The sequence below is a fragment of the Phaenicophaeus curvirostris genome, chromosome 10 (genome assembly GCF_032191515.1).
Source record: "Phaenicophaeus curvirostris isolate KB17595 chromosome 10, BPBGC_Pcur_1.0, whole genome shotgun sequence".
In the NCBI taxonomy this organism is placed as follows: domain Eukaryota; kingdom Metazoa; phylum Chordata; class Aves; order Cuculiformes; family Cuculidae; genus Phaenicophaeus; species Phaenicophaeus curvirostris.
Genome location: NC_091401.1, coordinates 1,237,643 through 1,260,389, shown reverse-complemented (window position 1 = coordinate 1,260,389; position 22,747 = coordinate 1,237,643). Strand labels below are relative to the sequence as shown.

The following is a 22,747-nucleotide window of genomic DNA, read 5'->3' as shown; positions in this document are numbered from 1 at the left end:
TCTACGCAGGTGCTGTTATGACAGATAAAATAAGCCGGCACATCGGAAAGAAGGAACTTGCAGAAGAAAAGACAGGAGATGGGAAGCACAGCCGAAAAAAGCGAGAGAGACTATTTAAGAAAAGATTTTCTGGATTGAGCCTCTTCTCTGGGTCCTCCAAGAATAAACTGTAAGTACATCCCCAATTATATTTTGTACGCATTTTTAACCAAGAAATTGTATGAGTATTTCCAGAGCACCTTTCCAAGAGCCACCAACAACACCTTTGTTGCCCCTGCTGTATTAACTGTCTCACAAACGAGGAAACAGAAACCAGCTAACCAAACAACTTGACCTAGAAACTAGCAAGGCACTAGCAGAAGTAGGTATGAAATTAAGGTCTCCAAACGTTGTGCTTCTGCTTGTTTATCTATTAACTATTTCCCTATGCTTTCTCCCAGCCAGCAAGAGCTCTGGAGGGGCAGTATCTCTGCTAACACAAACGCTGACGGTTGTGATAATCCAGGACAGTTTCTAGGAATGACATTCTGCTGGTTTAGTTGCAGCAATATCCCTGGCTCCAGGGTTTAATGGGGACTGGCAACACACGGGCAGCACCCAAAGTCCCTGTTCAATAAAGTTAGTGCTACTAAGTATCTTGCATCAGAGCAAAACCATTGCTTATGGTGCCTTTATGCTTACCACTCTTTTCAGACAAAATAAAAAAAAGCAGTGCAAAACTATTCCTTTTTTTATCCAAAGAGGCAACAATGAGTTTGAGCTTTGTGCATGAATTAGCTTTGAGTTATCATCATCATTCCTTCAAAATCTCTTCTTGGGTCTTTGTATTTGGTATTTTTCATCCTTAAAATGTGCATGCATCATGCTAAAATTTGGAGTAGTTTCCAAAAAGTGCCTTTTCTCATTCATTACAAGACCCATTTTCTATGCAGATCTCCTAAGAAGAGTCTGTCTTTGATAATTATCATGAAATTACCGTCTTAGCAGGAAGTGCATGCGAGTCTCTGCAATTACTCCGCTAACTACATTAAGCTTGATAGCCACAGCAGCTGGTTACAAGCTCAATATAAGATTAGAATACACTAGCCAGAAAATATCCTGAGAGACAGATTCTTCTCTCAGACTGACCCAACTGCACAACAGCTAATACCAAGAGCTTTGGGTTGGGATTTGCCTTGCTGCACTGCTGAAGAACCAAACTGGAAACTTAGCTGGAAACCAAGGAGTTAGCGAAATTACAGCTGTGAATTTTCTCTGTTGTCCATCATTGCACTGAAGCGTGCATTTAGGAGGCAGACAAGTGCAACTGAATCATGCTTTCCCAGGCTTGATCCTTGTGATGAAAACAGATTTTCCCCAGTTTGATCTAAAAAAAACCCCCAAAACAGAAAAGTAGCATTCTTGTTCCATGGAACTCTCACAACAATGGAAAAAGAGTCAGTCCTCAGACTGTACTGTATTCGGACAGAATAAGGTGAAGGTCTGCTAGGTCAGTAGCTGGTAATTCAGACACACAGAGCTGTGTGGAATTCGCCTTCATGCAAAAATGAGGCTCATGGCACCCACAGGAAAGCTGCACATTGAAGAACTGAATAGAAAGCTTTACCTAGTTGACTTAGGGGTTTTTTAGGTTTTGATTTAAATGGTGATAATCTTCTAATAATTCTGTGTTCCAAAACTAACGGCTTGTTAGCACTATTGCAGCACCAGAGCCAGACTCCCTGTTTTGGGTCCACTCCTGTTTTCTGCAGGTGACCGTACACTGCATTTGCTCCTTGTGTATCCCAGGAAAAGCCTCAGGAAGGGTTCATAAATCACACACTAATGGCTTCTGCCACTCTCATCCATCGAGGAAGAGCAGAGGTTCAACTTGTCACCTTTCTTTCTGACTTTTCTAGCCTTCAGGGAAGAGGTCAGCTTTTGGAAGACAAGAGGAGATGTTTACACAGAAAAGGTTCCAAAAAGCTGAAGCCAGCGCGGGAGGAAATATGTTCTTTAAGGCAGCCGCATTCTGGGAAGATGTGTCCGAAATGCGAAATCCTCATCTGCCAGAAGTGTGAGACGCTGCACTCAGCAAGCAGCTTCATTGCCCACAGCCTGCTGGATCACTACGACAGAGGCACCGGCTCGACTACATCGACTGCAGAAAGTCAAGGATATCGAGGTGATTAAAGAGGTGGTGTGGGTGCCTCGTTGGTACCTGACTCCATCCCAATCGCTAATGCTCGGATCCACGAGGCTGCCCGGATCTCGAGTCTGCGCAATCCGCGTGCAGCACCAGCAAGTACAGCCCCACCACAGCCCACACTCACCATGGGTGGCAGTTGCACCGTCGCTGATTTAACTAGCATCAACTCTGCAAACAAAGATTTGTGAGTAGGCGCTAAAAGTTCCTCAGCTATTAAGAACGGGGATCGGCTTCAGAAACAGTTTCAAAGTTTTCTTATTCCTCTCAAGGAAACAAGATTATTCCATTAAGCTGCAAAAGAGAAAGTGAATATTAAATGCAGAACCACTGGATAAATTACACTTATTTGTAAGGTGTGTGTATGTTTCAGTGTTGTTTATGGTCCGAAACAATAAACATTTATTTATTGATAAATTAACTAGCATGGCTATGCAATGCGATGAGGGAAAGAGGCTTCTAGAGGCTACCCCGGCCACAAAAATTCCAGATGACATTCAAGATCCAGGCATACACAAGGCTATTTACCTCCATGGAATTTATCACAAATACAGTTTAAGGGTGGAAGAAGCCTCCAGAGCAGACTAGCCCAAGTCTAGCAGCATGCAGCTTTTCTTCCCATGCAAGCTGGCACAACTCAATAGAGGGAAATTAATCCAACACATATGGTAGGGAACGGGCTAAACATAGTCTCACACCGCCATTAAAGTTACTTTTATTTAGCCACACAGACGGAACAAAGGCTAGAAAGTTTGGACCTCTGTCCCACCATTCCTCTTCCTAAGTTCCCAAGCCACTAGTCCATAGGGGAAAGGACTCGCTCTCTCTGTCCTTCCCACTCCCTCTTTGGAGCTGTTCCATTTTTATTCAAATGAACATTTGGTAATGGGACTGGAAACCAGATTTTCTTCCTATCCCTAGGGAATACTTTAACTGAGCTACGTAATCCACTCTAGTATTGAGATTTTTCCCTACCGTGCCACGGAAAAGTTTCGACAGGAGGAATTCAGAGCCATGTATACAACATTCCCACACTCCAGAGTATCCTGAGCAATACTGCTCAGCTTCTTTCTGATAAGCCAAACGAACGCTCTAGGCTGTTTATTCAAAGAAGGTAAAGAGACAATTTCAGGAACTAGAACGAGCTGCTTTGCCCGTGTTGTACAGGTGGTCAGATCACAACTGTACATCCAGAGAATCATCACAGGGCAAAGCCTGTTAAGCAAGAGAGGAGGGAGAAAACCTCAGGCAGGATTCACAAACTGGAGTGAACTGCTACCAGGTTCCTCACCTCTGCCCAGACTTCAGTGGTTCTGGACACGTGCAGCAAGTGTCCAGACTTGCTCCCAGACACAGCCTCCTAAAGCCAAAGATGAGATCTCACAAACATCCTTGCACTACAAGGGTTGCAATCCCTCAGAAACTGTTTCCATGGTGCTTGACTTTCACTTCTGCTCCTTTGCTTCATAAAAGTCAAATGATGCCTGGCAAATCAGAACTAACCTTTTAGGTTTCTCTCTGGTTGCTGTTCTCAAACTGCGATCCCTCACAGGTTTCCCAAGAATAAGCCATGCCATTACTTAAGACATATAATTACCCCCATCAAGCAATCCCAGAGGAAACTTCATCAGAAAATCATCTGAAGAAAAGCAAGGTAACAGACAAAGGACTAGCTCATCTCAGCAGTGGCACCTGAAAACATAGAATAGTTTGGATTGGAAGGGACCTTAAAGATCATCCAGTTGCACCCCCTGTCACGGGCAGGGACACCTCCCACTGGATCAGGGGCTCCAAGCCCCATCGAGCCTGGCCTTGAACCCCTCCAGGGATGGGGCAGCCACAGCTTCCCTGGGCAACCTGGGCCAGGGCCTCCCCACCCTCATCGTGAAGAAATCCCTCCTTATGTCCAGTCTAACTCTGCCCCTCTCCAGTTTATCCCCATTGCCCCTCATCCTATCACCACAAGCCTTTGGGAACAGTCCCTCCCCAGCTTGGTTGTAGCCCCTTCAGGCACTGGAAGGTCGCTCCAAGGTCTCCTGGGAGCCTTCTCTTCTCCAGGCTGAACAATCCCACCTCTCTCAGCCTGTCCTCAGATGGGAGGTGCTCCAGCCCTTCGATCATCCTTGCAGCCTCCTGAGAGTCCAACACAGTAAAACCTGGTAAAATAGGTTACAGAGCTGAACCGGCTTTTCGCCAGGTGTTCTGGAGGTGAAACAACTACAGTTCTATCAGCAGCCAACTGGCAGTTTCTCTTGTGGTTTGCTAGAGGACAGCGAGATCTTCACGTGGGCTACGAGGCTGGAAAGGCATCTGAGAACAGCATTATGATACCCAGCTCACTGAAGGACAAAGCCTTCTCTTCTCACCTCAGCAACAGTTGATGCTGCTTTGCTACACTGTGTGTAGAACAGCCAGTAATATCAGCAGGGTGAATGTAATAAATTTCCTGGCTAGCACTGGCACAAACACACCTTCTTTCTGATGGCTGCAAAGTCACGCTTGGAGATAATGACAAGATTTTTATTCTGCACGGAGGTAGTTTGAGGAGCATGGTACTCAAGCTTTCTCAGCAGGGTTAGCTGTTAAAATTACTGCACCTCTCCTGGACTGGCCACTAAAATCTGCTTTGTCCTGCATATTCCTGAGACCACATCTGTTCCTTCCATGCACTCGGGTCTCTAAGTCTGCAGTATCACCATGGAAACATTAGGGAATCCAGCTCTGCTGGCTCCCTGGCCCCTGAATCCCAGGTTACTTAGCTGTGCTCCCTAAGTAGGTGATATGTGGACACGAGGCCATGCTTGCTGCTCCCACAGAAGATGTCAGTGGAAGCTTTCACATCCTCATGGCAAAGCTGGTTTTCTGAACCAAGATGACAAGATACGAACAATTGGTAGTTCCTTTGTCCACTTAGATCTCTTCAGACGTTATGATTGTCATCTTATTGAGACTGATTTGCAAAGCTGTTCCAGTTACAGAAACAATTTCGCTGCTCACCCGACTCCCAGACCATCCCCACCACCAGTCAAGTGCCTCGAGCAGAATGGTTTTGCCCTGGGAACAGCGGTGTGGTGGTTGCCAGGTGATAAAATTCACCGCCCTGAACTCGGTCTGCATTTTACCTGGTGAGCCAAGCCAGAATAAGGCATATGTGTCTGTGAAAACCCACAGCCGCTCGCCAATGGAGAGGTCCAACAGCATCACAGCGCTGCCCTCTCGCGTGGCAGCACCCACTAGAACTGCTGCCACCAAAACTCTGCTCCCTCAGCTCTCAGGAGGGTTATGCCAGACAAGTTAATTCTAAAACTGGTTTTAAGAAAACTCTGACAAAAACTGGAATGCATTATGTGAACACAAGATTTTGGTTTCAGATTTTAAAGGCAGCTCAGACGCATAATTATATTAATGCAATATATTGTGAAGGAATAATAGAAATACTGATTAGATACTTAAAATATTTAGGCTAGAAATCATTCCTAAAGAATAAAGCTATGATCATAGACTGACATATTAAATATTTAGAGCCTGTACTATTCAATTATCTGATTTCAATAGCTCTAGAAAAATTGAAGAGTAATATCGGACTCTATTATATTAAATATATGAATAGGCTCTGTCAAAGACATTCATTAGAACATGAATGACTTGATCAACACACCACCGCTGATAAAACTGATAAGACAGGCAACTCCACTGGTGAGGGGCAAATCCATGGGCGCCCTTCCCTTGGGAATTAAATACAGGACAAGCAGCAGTCTAAATGCAGCAGCTATCAAATCAAACGATACAAAGTAAAGAAAGCAGATCCACCACGCAATCACAGCCAAAAGAACAACAGAGCAAGTCTATAGACCCCACACATCCCCCAGTGCAGTTGCTGTTCTTAAAGCCGCGTATGGGGATCTCGACCTCTCCCTGTCAGATACAACGCGGGCCTGAAGAAGCAGAGCTACTTTAAGAAAAATCCTTTTTCCAGTGGAAATGTACAGATCATATTAGAAGCAGACTTGGAGAAAACTGTTCCCAGAACATGAGACCATCTGAACTGCAGGTGTTTCACACCAAAGTTGTAGCTTATGTTTCTTTTCTGCAGCCACATAAAGCTATGACCTCTCCAAAGCCTCCACATTTAAAAAGGTCATTGCTCTTACTCGCCATTATGATTAAAATCTTTAAACTTTCCTATTATAATACAACCATGTGATGCTTCTGAATTCTGCAAACAGTCTAAAATAACGGCTCAGAAAAAGAAAAAATATGATCCCACTCAGCCCTAATGAACCCACCGTGTGAACGCTACAGCTGGATATTTGGAGGCAGATGCAGAAATAATCAATGGGCTGATATGAAAAAATTCCAGTATTCTCCTCTTGGATGACAAAATGTGGAGGGCAGACTGCCTCTCCTCCTACTTTTCACAAAGCCACTCACTTGTTTATTTATTTGCTGAATGACAATCTGCATGCCACACGCCACAGACAATGGAAACCAACAGAAAGTGGTGTTCTATTTACTAATACAATCCAGCAAACCAGTACTCCATCCAAAACTTGACAGGAAGATATCACAAAATTAACCTTGGTGACCTTGTAAACACGGTTTCACGTAAGGTTCTTCCCTGAGAGGCCAAGCTGGGAAAGGTTCTTGTGGGATGTGCTATCCTATCACCTATCTGAAGACCAAGTTAGTCCAATTTACATGAGGAAAATACATAATATTCTTTTGCTGCCAAACATGAAAATCCATCATCTAACAAGCCTCTTCCCCCAGTCTTGCTAATAAATTGTCAAGAGTAAATGTATTTGTTTTTCTTTACCCTTGCTACAACACATCCATTCAAGGGCCATTCGCCATCACAAATACTGCGCAGAAATAGTATTTTCTAATCATCTCTAAACACTAGCTATCTCAGAGAAGATGGTGGGGAAATCACATTGCCTACCTCAAGTACTTTTATCATCTGCAGTAGTGTCACATCCCAAAACATTTCACAATACGAAACATCTTTACTCTGTGCCAAATCCCAGCGGTAACTGATGGAAGGTGTTTCTGCTACTTCCTCCACTTTGCAGACAGGAATCCACGGCAGAGAAGTGAATGACTTATTCAAAGCCCCCCAACAAATCTGGGTTGGAACATGGAACTAACTTGCCTTTGTAGCTATGGATATAAAAGCTGCCGCCGCGCTCTCTCCTGTCGCACACCTTGCACACCAGCGCCAGGCAGCGAAGAACGTGCCAACCGCATCTTGAGTTCTGGGAGAGGTTATGTCCCCCTCCAGATGACATTCCAGAGACGTCCAAGCACTCTGTCTCACTGGAAAATGTAACATGTCCAGGAATGGCTACTTACACACATGCTGCGATTTATCCTCTCATCTGCTTTACAAATACAAAAATTTAAAAAGGGAGACATGGCACGCTTTAAATGCCACTATATTACTAAAAAAACCCAACCCAAAACCAAAACCAATCACAAAATACTTGCTACTTTTACAATATTCTAGAAGCAGAGGTCTTTCCAAACAGATTAGCTCCAAGGGGAAGGACAAGGGAATCAACTCACTATGCTATCCTGGCTCCAGACAGGTTCTTGATCTCTAAAAGAAACAAATCCCTAAAACAACAACAAAAAATAGTATATCACTCTCAACAAAGTAAAACCACCTTTAATTAAATTCCTACAGAAAACAAAATTTCTATGCAAACCAAATGTTTAGTCAAAAAGTAAATATATATGTTTAATTCTCTTTCAAAGGTCAACGGGAATTGAGAGCTACCAGTGTTCCTTGGAGAACAAGCAGTAGTTAAAGTCCATTTTGCTGATGTTCAGAAACAGTACGTTACATCTTTTAACCAGCAGTTCCCTATTGCACGTAACAAATTTGCTCTCCATTTAAGCACCTAAAAGCCTGGTACCTCACTAAATAAATTAAAACAAATCCAGTTTCTTCAGCAACCATCTTCAACATATATATCTTGGTAAAGCGACATTATTGCAAGCTTCTAATAAATACAGAAAGAAAAGATTAATGACTCCTCATTGGTGTTTGATAGAATGATCTTCTCCCATAAACACTTGCTTTTCCAAACATTTGGGGTTTTTGGTATGTATGCTCTAAAAATATCACTATGTGTAGGATACTTAACAAAAAATCTCCATGTGCAGGTCAGTACGTTTGCACGGCACAACTAATCCGAGATACAAATTTCAATGTAAGGCTGTAAAGCTCCTCTTGCTGAACCTGAAATAAATGTGCCTTTTAAGGAGTTGAAAACAAAGCCCCAGAGGCTGCACAGGAGACCATTACCAACAAGGGATTCCCAGACATGTTTAGAACTGGCCTAACTTTCCTCTGACCAAAGGGCTTCTGCAATTATGTAACAAAAGGAGAACAAAACTGTGCAACCCTGAAGATCTGGATGCCCCCTTGTTTTCAAAGGTCTCCTCCCTCCCATCTGGCCCTCCTCAACTTACGAATATCTACTCTTCTTTCGGCAGCAGTGTGAGACATGAAGCAGCTCCCTGCAGTACAATGACACTGTGGTTGCTATTTACAGTAGAATTAATGCATTGGTGCCAGCAGGGCAGAGGCAGAGTTCATACGAAAAATACACATAATACAGTCATTTTTAGCAAGATTAGGATATAAAAAAAAAAATTACTCTTCAAGTCCCAACTTTAAACAAAGAACAGTTCAGTCTGAGGTCTTCACACCTCCTGAGTATGTTAGAGTACATCACCCTAACGTATAAAAACAAATATTTACACCTCCATAAAGTACCACAGAATTCTTAAAAATGCCTAGTAGCTCTCAGCGTGCAAAGTCAGCAGGAACTGATTATCCAGGATCTTCACTGTTTGTGGAGAGAGTCTTGGAATCAAGCATTCAGAAGCAGAGTGCAAAAGACTCGGGAATTATTGCAACCCATTTCTTTTTGTCGTTTTTTTGTTTTCTTTAATATTTAAAAGAAGTTTTGTTGGTCCATTCTAGAGTTCCCCTTTAAAAACACTTCTCAAGGTAACATTCACCTTAGTGCAAATTCAAACATCTTCTAGGATCTGTAGTCTTTTCGAACAGTGTGAGCCATCCAGTTCACTTTCGTAGTCCAACTTTCCCGGAGTGCTTCATCAAACTTTTGCTTAAACTGTTTTAGTGCTTCTTCCTCACTCTTCCCTAAGGCCAGAGAGTCCTAAAATGGCAGGAAAACAAGTACTTTAACAATTTCAAACACCACAGTTAAGGCCTCTTTCACCTTCCAACATAAACCACATTTTTCTTTCTGTTTTGACGCTTGTCACTTATCACTCATTGAATCATAGAATAGTTTGGGTTGGGCAGGACTTTAAAGCCCATCCAGTTCCACCCCCTGCCCTGGGCAGGGACACCTCCCACTGGGTCAGGGGCTCCAAGGCCCATCCAGCCTGGCCTTGAACCCCTCCAGGGACGGGGCAGCCACAGCTTCCCCGAGCCGCCTCGACCAGGGCCTCCCCACCCTCATCATGAATAAATTCCTCCTTATGTCCAGTCTAAATCTGCCCCTCTCCAGTTTATCCCCATTGCCCCTCATCCTATCACCACAAGCCTTTGTGAACAGTCCCTCCCCAGCTTTCTTGTAGCCCCTTCAGGTACTGGAAGGTCGCTCCAAGGTCTCTTTGGAGCTTTCTCTTCTCCCGGCTGGACAACCCCAACTCTCTCAGCCTGTCCTCGGATGGGAGGTGCTCCAGCCCTCGGATCATATTTGTAACCTCCTCTGGACCTGCTCCCACAGCTCCCTATCCTTCTTACGTTGAGGATTCCAGAACTGGACACACTGAGCAACACATCAGCTGCTCTTTTCTGGGTTTTCTTGGTTTAAGATAAAATTAAATAAGAATTAAGCAAATAACTTTCACCTTTACAGCTCTATGCTTGTGCATGAGCTCTAACCCCAAACACCCCCAAAATGACTACATCTAAGATGCAGGGTAACCAAACTCATTACAAAATGGCTGAAAGGAACATGCAGTCACAGTTTCCTTTAACCACTAGGGCTGACTGCAGACCTTCTTCTGCAGGGCTGAAAAAGAAAGCTTGAAGAACTATGTGGAAGTTAAAACCAATTACAATTTTATTCACCTTAGAATCCAAATTCACATACTAGGAAAACGCAAAGTCCTGCTAGCTGTAAATCCTGCTTTACCTTGAGATACTGGATGTCCTTGACAGAGGTTAGCTCTGGAAGCCCTGCAGTTAGCATCAGTGCAAAGAGGGTAATAAATAGGTTTCCATGTTTCCGCAGAATCAAGTACGCTTCTTCACAATACTGGCGGAACCTTCATGTTCAACCACCGAGCACATGCAATGAAGACAACACATGAGAACTGATCAGGCAGTTGACAAATATAACTATTTCCGAAAGCTGTTATCTGGTCCAACCCAGTAACAGAAAGGACAGAGAAGTCTGCAGAACCTTCAATGTGTTCCTACAAAAATACCCCATGTCTTTCCAACAAGCACTTAAAACATCGGTACAAAAGACGAAAAGCTTTAAAAAAAGGCCACTTCTTCAGAAAGAGTGAAAAACACCAAAGGTAATGCCAGTGCCCCATCTCCCCGAGAACTGTTAGGTGAAATCCCCTATATAGTGGGCCTACAGTGCAAAACCAAAAGCCCCTCCCAACCCGTCTGTCTCTGTAAGGTAATTCCTCCCTGCAAACATGGTCAAAATTGAATTGAATGCCAGATCTGGCATAAAGACCCATCAGACAGACGCTTGAGAACTTGCTCATTGTCCCCAAATGTGCCACTGTCCAGAGACTAAGCTGTGAATTTCCATAGGATGACGAGTTATACATCAAAACAAGTTCTCAGGCATTTCTAAAGGGAAAGTGGAATCCTACTGCCATTTAAAGTACTCTGTGTTCTGCAGCTCTTGCAATAGCATAGCCACATAACAGCCTTTACTTCATGGCTTTAAAAATCGAGCTACAAGTTGATTTGCTCACTCTCCAGGAAACACGGGTCACTGACAGTTGTTTTCCATTTTTTCTAGATGCACCATAATAAATCTACGTACAGTTTCTTCTACTAGAAGTAGCTGTAAGCTTTATTAAGCTATAGCCAAGTACTTGATTTCATACCTCTGTCAATAAACTCTTCCTGGGGAAACTGTCAGCAAAGCGAGAGCAAAACACTCAGAATGCCCTTCCTGTCATTGGTGAGAACGATACAGAAGGGAGAAAGAAAAATCCACCTCCACAGGTAGGATCACAGAGGGTAGACTTCCCTTGCTACGTTCTTCCATAGTAGCTCTAACCCAAGATGGGGAGGGGCATGCAGATGTGCTGGATTATGTTATGGCTCTATAGAGCCAGGCACCTAATTAGGGCCAGGATTGATCAACACACTGAATGAGCACTGACAGGCAGGAGGGAGCCTGTTTCTAAATCCAGTCCTCCACCTTGCTTCAACAGCTCATGGAATCTCTCCCTTGCACCCAGTGCCACTGAAAGTAAAAAATGTGGACCCCAGAAGAATCTGCCATCTCCTGGTGAAGGAGAATAAAGGGAACCGCGTCGTTCTACTGCAGAGCTGCAGGTTCTGACGTACAAAGTAACACGTATATTCTGGCTCAGGCAGGGAAGTACCCAATATTGTATATGCACGTTAGCACACTTCCACACAACTACAGATGAGCAAACCAAACCCACCAGGTTCCTGGTGTGCTGGAAATTATCCCTAGAGATCATCTCAGTCATAAAAGGAAGAGATCAAAAAAATACTGACCGGCCAAATTTTTCGGTGTTCCCTGTTTTTCCTTGTTGAATAACATGAATGAAATCATAGGTGAGTATGAAAGGTACTCGTTCCCTTTTAATTCCAAACTTGGACTTGAAGTTGCCAAGAATATGCCCAAAATCTATATGAAAGAGCTAAAAAAACAGAAGTGAAAGTTAATCTCTCCAGGGAAATATTTCCTTTTCTAACAATCTCTACAGGATGCTGTTATAAAGAACAGTCAACTCATAGCGCTACTCTCTGCAGCCCATTGTTTCAACCCCTTGGGAATAGTTAGTTTTAAAACGTTTCAAGATTTATTTAAAAACAGTGATAACATCTACACTCTTACAAGTAACGTGTGCTACAAATCAGTGTGCAAAAGACAATCTCAGTTTTAAGCTTTTGATGTCTGCTGACAGATATCTTGTTGGTAATAGACAGAAAACTGAGCCCAGTGATGAGCCCCTGTGGCTCAACATCATCATGCCTGAGGGCTTCTAACAGAAAGTCAGGAGCAAAGCCAGCAGAACTTAACCCTGTGACAGTCCTCTCATTTTAGAATCAAAGATAGGGGCATTTCAGCTTTCTTCCAGTAGGTAAAAACTTAAGAATACTGTAACTATAAAACTCACTTTTATAACCCTTGCTACTTTTATTGGCAGAATAAAATCAGACAAGTTACACCAGAAGGTGTAATTAAACAGGAAGTTACCTTTTTAAGAGTTTACTGAGGTTCCAGGTTTGAGTCACAGCACTGTGCTAGTACAGAGTTCCACATGGGAAATTTCTGCAGAGGTGGGCTGCAGAGACTAACTTCAGGAAAACCACACTGCACAAAATGGCAGTTCATGGCTTTAAGAGTATCTTTCCAAAGGCCATCCTAAGACTACTTTTATTCAATGAATCCGAACCATTAACAGACCTTTTGGATGATCTGAAAAAGTTCTGTAAAGCAGCCTCACTCGATACAGAACCGCATACTAAGTAGGCATTGGTTGGTCCTTTGGCTAGTCCTACCACCTCCTCTCTTTGAGGCTCCCTTCAGTTCTCAGAAAACAAAGATATCATTCTAACAACATGTGGATTTAATTTTACTGGGACACAAAAAGAATTAAAAGTTCACGATAATTCTTGCACAACAGTGATATCGTAGTTGTTCTGCCTGCAGAAGAGGTTTTTACCTGACCATTTTTCCTGACCATGATATTGTCACTGTGTCTGTCACCAATCCCCAGCACGTAAGTAGCTACACAGTAGCCAGCACAAGACAGAGTAAATTCTTCAATGGCTCGATCCAGGTCATCTCTGTAACGACAAAGACAAACAATATTAGTGCCCACCACTGGTAAGCCATATCATGCCTTCACCTCAAAAAGGATTTTTGCTTGTTCAAACCAGAAACCCACTAGGCTGCTGTAAAACTAGAGTTATTTGAGAAAAAATACTGTAAAATGTATGGAGAGCAGGAGAAATGCAAATATGAAAGGCAATAAAATCAAGACTTGAGATCCATGTAGTTTTCTGGAGTGGGTTTGTTTGTTGTGCCAAATCTAGAATAATTTACTCAACAACATGCAGTGAAAATGCTGCAAATGCCAGAATTTCAGATGGATCGTTGTTTGAATTCCAAGGGCACCGTGACTCTGAGTCAGAACTTGACATAGGTAGCAACAAACCTACCACCAAAGCCATATGTTCCTCGATACTGAAACAAAACTACAGAAATTTTGTAGTTGAGGCCATAGATGAGAAAATAACTGGAGTGGTTACCCTAAGTTGTATTCCTTCAGCCAGTTCAAGAGAGCATCTTTGTTAAAGGCAGCAGCAGCAGCAACGTTGCTACTATTTAACTGAATGTCAGCAATGGTTTCTGAACTAGAAACAGCCTCAATAAGGCCAGAGTGATCCCCAGTCGCTAGACAGCCGTATGGCAATATCCTGAAAAAACAAACAGATTCGTGTTAAACACAAAACTAGCAAGAATGTTTCTTGGTCTATCAATATTTTGAGAGGGCTGAACGCTCAGGCTAACTTCAACGTTAAACTCTTGAAGGTATCGCAAAGTTAAAATACCAGCAACACATTTAAAACATTATTTTTTCCTGTCACATAAACATATGCAAAAAAAAAGAGAAATTATAAGCAACCTATTTTTTTCCCTTTTCCTAGGGAACAGAGTTACTTGTAATTCAACAGGAAAAACCGTAGAGGGAGCCCGTTGCTGTCATTTGTTATCCACTGGCTAAACAGACAGCAAGTTATACTCACGAGTCAATCTAGACTAAATTATTTGTGTAAATGGAACAGAGGATCTTATCCTTCTTCCCCCCATTCTTCCTCTTTCAACTTAAAGCACTAGAAATCCTTTTAAATATAAGCATAAAATAACTTCTTCCAACTCTTGCTAATTTTAAGCATAGAAACCTGGCCTGAAAAAACAGGAATGCATCTTTTAACCCGCCTGACGTGTACGAATATTCCTGGGTATTCATGTACTGTGCCTGGTAAAAACATCTACACCACATGACTGCATTAAAATAAGGCTCAATTAGAGATATGAATCAAGGAGAGATGTGTCTAAATAGGTAACTGCGTTTTCCAAAATGTTTCCTCACTTCAGATGTTTAAAATGCTAAACAAAATGGCAACTTAGATAGGAGCTCAATGTGTGCAAGGGAAATGTGAAGCAAACTCTCCAAAGGCACAAGGTTTCTGCTCTCACACTAGGATTTGTATCTACATACAAACCAGATATTAAGATTGATTGCAACAAACAGAACCATGTCTCCAAACTGACACAGCCTATTATTCCAAGTCCTGGCAGTAAAACAAAAAACCCCAGACAGAATTGATAGGAACTTTTTGGCATAACAGCTATTAGATAACTGAACAGTTTCTCTACCTCAGTGCTAACACAACTGAAGTGACACTGCGCAGTCATAACTACATAGCTAGGGATTCTTCTATATTGGCCACGATGTGAACTGAAAACCAGATTCAACAGGGCATTCAGGGAACGCTCAACTTCAGAACAAAGCAAGCAGCATAGACCTGGAACCTTCTTTCCGCTTCTATTCTAATCTATTTCCCCATTAAAAATCCCACTCCCTGGACCAGAGGACTCCCACAATGAACAGCAGGGCATCTGTAATTACCCAACACCAGCGCTCGATAGAAGGAAGCACTGCCCATCCTTATCACGACACGACAAATGAGAGCAAATATTGCCAGGTTAAAGTGCACGCTGGCCTTCTTCCATGGCATTTCAACCCACCCTCCTTGCAGCTTAACCGGGCACACGTCCAACAACTTCCCCTTCACAAGCAGGCAATGATGAAAGCCTCCAGCCCCTGGAGGACCGCGCGCTTACAACGGGAGGAAAAAACATCCTTGTCAGAGAGACAGTTTGACAGGAGTCAAGTTAGGGACAAATCCTCTGGGCCCTTTCCATCTCATCCTGGTCTTTCTGACTTCAACATCTGTCAGCAGGATATGCTCCCTGCTTTTTAACGCCAGTAATGAACACGGACAGATTGATACAGTGATCCAGGTCAGGACAGAAGGTCGTCTTCTTCATTCTATTTAACATGTTCTTCACATCAGGAGTTTAATTCTCTGCAGTGGTACCTTTCCAAATACAACACCAAGTTCTGGTAACTTAACACATTCGTGGTAATGGCAGGTTCAATGGTTTAGACATGAGCATAAAGAATGCCATCACAACTAATGTATTCTTAAATAGGTCTGTGAACTCTGATTTGATTCATACACAGCCGCTTACTATCAGAGCTCACACGTTAAAGGAGGTGAAAATGAAAACCCACTGTCAGTAGACAGAGAAATGACAAGAGAGTGTGGAGAACTCCCTCTACCTGTCCAAAAGGTAACCACTTTTCTGACAAATCAACACAGCGAAAGTTACTCATCACAGATCAAACTCCTCAAATCTAGGATTTTCTGTTGATCTAGTACTTTACTAATTTTTCCCCCAACACAGTCTCAACGCTGTAACGCAGGTAAAGCGGCAGGAAACTTTGATGCACTGATTACTCTCCTAAGGGGTGCAACATTGCAGACCCCACCACATTCTTGGGAAGGCAGAGATTATACTCCTCGGCCGTGATGTATTTGTAAAATTCCTCACAGAAATAATAGAAATTTATGTAATTTACTCTGAGTATGCCCAAACAAGTGACCAGATGCAGAACTTTTTTAAAGCAAAATAACTTGAAGAGTTGTAACTTCTCAGGGGCGTTGGACTCCGGAAGTCTTATTTTGTCATTCGGCAGTTGCAACCCCAATATAAATACCATTTAAGTTAAGTTTGCTCCTTAATCACCCATATTGAAGTACAACAAACAACTAGAGATAAGCTGCAGGAAGAAGTGAGGAGCTCAGTGGCACATACTAATGTCTTAGGCCAATGATTTTCCTGCTCGATTCCCAGGTAATGGTTTGTCTCAGAAATGAATGGCTCTGGGGATTAATTAACAAACATGCTTCTTTCGGTGTACTCATTTCTCTCTGGTTACTTGAGTGGCTGATGTCTGAGGCAGACTGACTCTGAGCCAGCCTGCTCAAGCAGTGCTTGCCTGAGGTGACTCTCTGCTGTCTTAGGGCTGGGCACGTACTGTGAAACAAATGCAGCCTGAGCTTTTATACAGCTGTGCCCCCCACGGTCCATCCAGCAATAGCCCAGGGTGAAGGACCTACTGGAGTGGAGTGTTGCATCTTCCCACATACACATCTTTCCCGTTCCAATGCAAACCCTGTCCTGTGCCTGGATTTGGCGAGAATGCATGCACGGGAACCTACCCAACAAAACACAGCATGTATGAAAGAAGTCTAGCCCTGCAGACAAATTAGTTGACAGTTAAACCAACCAACCTTTCTCCTTCTTCAGCTTTGGAGATACCAGACCCAACATATGTTTGGTGCTCCTCTCCAGAGCTGAGAAATCCCACTGGGAATATTGTGCTTGCTTTAGATACAGACTGGGCTAAGAATTCATTTTAAATTACTATTAAATGACTGCAATTGCAGTGCAACTAGAAGTAATCTGATCCTGTCCCAAACTCCTTGACAGCAGCACACTGGTTGCCACTTGATCCATGCTCCACAGAAACTGTATAATTTGCTTGTGGCAACGTACTATTGACTGGAAGAGAGGCAAATGGTGAGTGCTCCTGCTCCTACACTGCTGAAAGAAGGGAGAAGCCCTGCTTTTACTGGAAAGGAGTCACCAGACTTTCTGTAGTAGAAGTTGAGAAACACAAAATCCATTATGCATCCACAAAAGGACAAAGGGAAGCAACAGCTTCGGGAAACTACAGCCACAAAGGATGATAGAGGGCATGAAGGAAAGACTTCACTCATTGGCGTGGATGTATAGAGTTGTGTTTTTCAGGGAAGCAGAGCTATTCAGCACTACGTTTACACCTGGCACTGCAACTCTTACCCAAGCAAAAAGCAGCAGGCCAGCAAGTCTCGACCCATGAACAAGGCAAGAGAAGTCATCATCACTGCTGCTAATTCACAGATTTTAAAGTTGCCTTTTCTTGAGAGGCATGCAGACCATAAACATAGTGATGACAAACTCTTAGCTGCATCCTCATGCTTCAATTTTTTTTTCCAATTGCTGTTTTGTCCAAATTTACTCTCAACTGAAATAACTTCAGAGCATTCCCTTGGCAACTGCCTGGTTAATCTCTGATAGACACAGAACTGTAACCCTGCCTCAATCCCAGAATCTTATCTTATAATTATGAGGATGAATGGAAGGAAGATGCTCCCAGTTAGATAAATAAATGGAAGAGGCCAATTATAGAACTTCAATTCTCACTAGGAACTTCCCCTTTCCACTTTTTTTTCTACTGAGAGTTTTAAGAAAAATCTCAGACATCAGAGCCGCTTTTCGGTTTTTCTTTGTTGCATTTGAGAAAATGCCTCAGTCAGGAAAGGTACATTTGACGACTCCTAATTGCTATTCCTGTTTGCTAGACATGGTGTGTGGCCCAGGCTGGAACCACAAACTAAGCCTCTGGGAAGGCAGCGACCACAGAACGCCTCATCTGGGATTCCACAGCTGCCAGAAGCTGTCCTTGCCCCTAAACGCGGAGCAGTCTCCTCACAGGCTATTTATAATGACACAAACTCTTACGTTTCCTCAAATCCATGTTCAACTTACACACTCAGAGACCTCATCGCAAACATACACTTGCAGAAACGACTAATTATTCACATTAACTCAAAGGAATCTTTCCATAAGCAGCAAAAGTAACAAGCCTGTAACTGCACTTTTCTTTGAGGGCTGATGTTATGTGCCTTATGAAGCTCCCACTATTATGTCTCAAAGCATTTCAAGTAATACCTAAATAAGTCCTTCTAGTCTTATAAACAACATTTCAAAATAACACACAAAGGAATACAACTCTTTCACAGGCATAAAAATTTGAATTTATGGACTAAAAATGGCTTATAATAATGTGACACTCAGTATCTTCTTTAGAACTATTTTTCAAAAAAGAAATCAGAATTTGAGAATTATATTAGCTATAACTGATGCACAGATTTGGCTGTAAAAGTTTCCCAGGCAGGAGAGGCTCACATGATAACAGTGAACAGCCCCTAGTACTGTTGCCCTCTGGAATACGCCAGCATTCCTACAAAGAAATCATGCCTATATTAGCAAATAGATGAAAGTAAAAGAGACATTTTCATTCTGAAAAATGCTTTATGACATTCAAATAATGTTTTATCAAGAAAAGAATGGAAAGTGGGACTTCAGAACATACACTGAAGATGTTCACAATGACCGCAAGCCTTTGGGTATAAACAGTGATGAGAGGACTGCTTACACAGGAAGGAAAGGGGACTACTACAAAATAGTTATTTGCTAGTTACACAATTGACGACAAAGTGATCAGCTTACTGGGAGCAGACACTGCCTTAGAGACTTGACTAATGAACTAATCGATAAATGAAAAACCCGCAGCCCTCCTCGGAAACAAGTTTTCCAAATATCAGGAACTCCTGCACTTGTGGTATCTTGGAATGGGTTTATTACTCCATTTTTAGAGAAGCGCTTTGTAAGGAGCAGCAGAGCAAGTGGAAGGTTCTTCTCAGCTGACTAATTTCTAGAAAGGGTATTTCCCATTAAATCTACCTATTAGAGAATCTTGATGGTGTTTTCCAGATGCAATCCTCAGCAGAGACCTCTTAGCCCGCAGATGTATTCTGTGTTTGTACCTCTCTTGCACTCGTGTATCAGAACTTAAGAGCCACAATTCCCATAATCACCAAGTTCCCATCTTTGCATATGCCTGGAAACTCAGTGACCATTAATATGTAAGTCTGTTACATGAGGAGTTGCATAAACTCCTCTGTTCGGGAAGGTCACAGACACGAACAAAAGGCTCAAAACCAGCTTGGTGGACCCTTAACTCAAGAACTGTTTCCTGACCTCATAAGATGCTTTTTATCTAGGTGATTTTCAAAGGATGAAAACAGTAAACTACATAAGAGAGCATAGGAATTTTTAATCAGTATGACAACAAGAGATACAGCGCACCAGGAAAAATATTCTGCTTGATAACAAACAAGTGAAACTGGGATTTTTTGCTTCTTACATTATTTCTTTTTATGTCTAAATAATTTTGTAATGTGGGCAACCTACGGAATGAAATGCAGAGAGAAGCCATCAAATTAGTTAAGGCAACCTCTTTCCTCAGCCTGTTCATCTTGGCTACGACAACTGAAACCTCTGGGCATCAATGCAGATGTTTTGAAAGGGGATAGCTGGGAAGGTATTTAAGAAACAGAGAAGCTTTACTGCAAAAAGTGGACTCCCCATCCAAATACGCCAGCCCTCATGAGATCCTTACCGGAGATCCAGACCAGCTTCTTTCCAAAGTATGTCCATCAAACGCAACATCTGGAGCGTCAACATGTCCTGTCGGAGATCTGTAACAAAAGGTTGAAACTCAGTGTGTTGTCAACAAACCTTCTAATCTTTGTAAGGCTTTCAGAAAAAGGTAACTAAAAATACTCACCAAGCCTAAAGGTTAAAGTTGAACTACACATTGTTATATTATGGTGACTGATAATGCCTATACTTTGAAACCTAGTCAGAAGATGCTTCATTTGTTTACTGATGTCAGAGCAAACCACATTTATATTGCCTGCTTAAGCAAGACAGCTTAAGCGCAAGTGTGGGAATGAAGACAGAAAGGAAAAAATTTAAAATATTTGGTATTGCTTACCATCGCCATTTTTAAAGATGATCCCTACAAGATCTCCTCCAAACATCTTATTGTTGTATACTATCCATAGAGGCTTCATTTTAGAATCCATATATCTACATTTCTCAACACTAGAAGAAAACACAAGTTTTAGTCAAATAAGAATAATTCAACTGAAAAGGTCTAAATATTGTCCAAAACACAACATGTACAGTAGACTTCTAGTTGGAGTACTTGGATGTTATCTCTGCTTTCATTCTGCAACTATGCTATGAGCACTTATCAAGTTATGAACATATCTGTTACAGATGGAATGTATGCGATACCCTGACTGGCATACACATTAAATTAAGCACCTGCATTTGCAGAGAAAACAATTTGCTTTATACCCTTTCACATCAATTTTTTAGAGTTCACTATTAAAGTGTTGTTAGAAGTTTTAATAGCTTTGTGCTTATTGTTATAAACAGAAGCCAGGAATGCAGTCTAGTTCACTTTTAGGCTTACATTTAAATACATTTTGCTACGGTAATGCATTAAGAGGGTATTAAGTTTCATGGTGGATCACAAAGATGTTCTAACCTAACTGGTATCTTAACCTTAGGAAGATTCCCAACCGACCTTCCCTCATGATAGAAAACGTTCCCACTGGCAGCGCATCTGTTGAGCAGCACGGCCGACGGAAAGCAGAGCACATGCCTGTCTGCTTTCCTGTTCCCCTGCAAAAGCTGAAGTGACATTCTATTCACTCAACTTACTGTAGTTCTGAAAGTATGACAGAAGGATTCAGAGGAGACTGGAGGTCAGAAAGTGCTTCTCTGTAAGCATTTTGTTTCAAACACGTATGCATTGCATCTTTTCCTTTTGCTTTGCTTTGCTTCATGGCATTCAACTTAATCAGACTATTCAAAGTCTTCATTTTATTAAGGGCTTCCACCTGAAAGAGATATTTATCTTTAAAAGCTATTACTCTGATTTTACACACAATACAATGTGAAATCCCATTTCAAAACAGAAGATTTAACTAATTCTATAATTTTTTTAAAACGGAAATAATAAATGGCAATTAAGGTGATGCTCTCTCAAAAACATACATGCAGCCTTTTCCAAGTCCCTCGTATCCCAGAAATCCCATTTTCGTAAGTTATAAAAGACACTGATGGGATGAAAGCTCCTATGCTTCGCGTCATTTTTGATAGCACGACTTAATATTTCCAATTAAATTAATGAGGTATTTTAACGTATGATACATTTACACAAATTCCTTCTTCAAAACACAATTCTGTCCACTATTTCAAAGCATGTAACACAGATGCCTCTAGCCATACTGGAATCAACAAAAATAGAGGTATGAAGCATCTGCTAACAAAGCCAGCAGCACTTGAGACAAGCTGTAGATGCAGGAACTTCACTGTACACACTCGGCAAGTTGCACACCGTACGATACGGCCACATGAGAACTCCAAGACAGTTTTCACATCTATAACTACACTTAGCTTTTACAGAGCAAAGGCTTGAACGTTCACTCATTAAGATTCTGCTGAAGTTAGACATAAGGTAAATGCTCTACTCTATTAAGGTGTTCCAAATCGTAACATCTCATCTAAGCAAGTGTTACCTTAAAATACGTACAAAGACAAGGCAACTATTTGAGGGTTGGAACCAGATGATCTTTAAGGTCCCTTCCAACCCAAACTACTCTATGATTCTATGATTTGCAATCGATACAGGTGGGTGTAACTGTTTTTTCTTTCTCTTCTGTTTTGAAAACTTTTTTACGGGTACATAACTTCAAAGAAAACCAGTAAACTAATGGTGTACACATACATAACACCAACAGAGAAAGGTCCTTCAGTAACAAACCTAGAGAGCACAGGCAACAAATAGGATTTCTACACTGCACCTCGTCTGAGCACCTCGTCAGCCAGATAGAAAAGGGCAGTTACAACAATCAGCTGCATTTGCCCAATTAACATGCTTAGTAACACCTGGATTCTCTAGCAAACAGCATTTAGTAATTACTAAAGTTGATTTCTATAGAAGAAAGCTTCAGTCTAACCGACAAGGTGCTGAGTCGAACCTCACCGCTCCTCCAGACCGCCCGAGCCCTGCCGGGCAGGATGCTGTGGAAGCTGAACGCAGTTTGATTACAGAAGCGAGGCAGTGGAGACCTGCCAGGTCAGCCATCTGTCAAAACCAAACGCGCCTGCCTCTTCCACTATTCTAGGAGCTGTACAAACATCAGTGACAAGGGAACAAAATGGAACCTGCATTGTGCAAACAGGAACTTTTTGAAGTATTTCTACTTTGAATTTCTTCCGTGTTTGCACAGTTGGGAATTTTTCTGCCCCATCTTTGACTGCACTGACATTCGTTTCCTCTAAAGTGCACAACCCTGTGCCTAAAGCATCTAATCTTTTTGTGATTTTGACAACATTAACGAGCACACATGGGTAGTAAGAGACAGGCTTTTCAATGTCCTGGGAACTGCAGTGATGAAGAGCACAACAGTACGTGCCCATTCCATGGGCTTCTCCAAGCATAGTTCCAATGCAGACA

At 42.2% G+C, this 22,747-nt stretch overlaps 1 protein-coding gene across 2 annotated transcripts in view; it reads right to left on the bottom strand.

The window, feature by feature from the left end:
• Window positions 1–7,838: 7,838 nt before the first annotated feature.
• Window positions 7,839–22,747, bottom strand: part of PIK3CB (phosphatidylinositol-4,5-bisphosphate 3-kinase catalytic subunit beta) — an 85,499-nt gene continuing 70,590 nt past the window's right edge. For both annotated transcript variants that reach the window (XM_069865401.1, XM_069865402.1), the window contains 8 exons: window positions 20,947–21,125; window positions 20,210–20,319; window positions 19,832–19,910; window positions 13,719–13,886; window positions 13,130–13,253; window positions 11,955–12,100; window positions 10,369–10,501; window positions 7,839–9,378 (listed from right to left, as the gene is read on the bottom strand). In XM_069865401.1, the coding sequence (XP_069721502.1) occupies window positions 9,241–9,378; window positions 10,369–10,501; window positions 11,955–12,100; window positions 13,130–13,253; window positions 13,719–13,886; window positions 19,832–19,910; window positions 20,210–20,319; window positions 20,947–21,125 (1,077 nt within the window). In that variant the 3' untranslated portion in view covers window positions 7,839–9,240. The remainder of the gene's footprint in view (window positions 9,379–10,368; window positions 10,502–11,954; window positions 12,101–13,129; window positions 13,254–13,718; window positions 13,887–19,831; window positions 19,911–20,209; window positions 20,320–20,946; window positions 21,126–22,747) is intronic.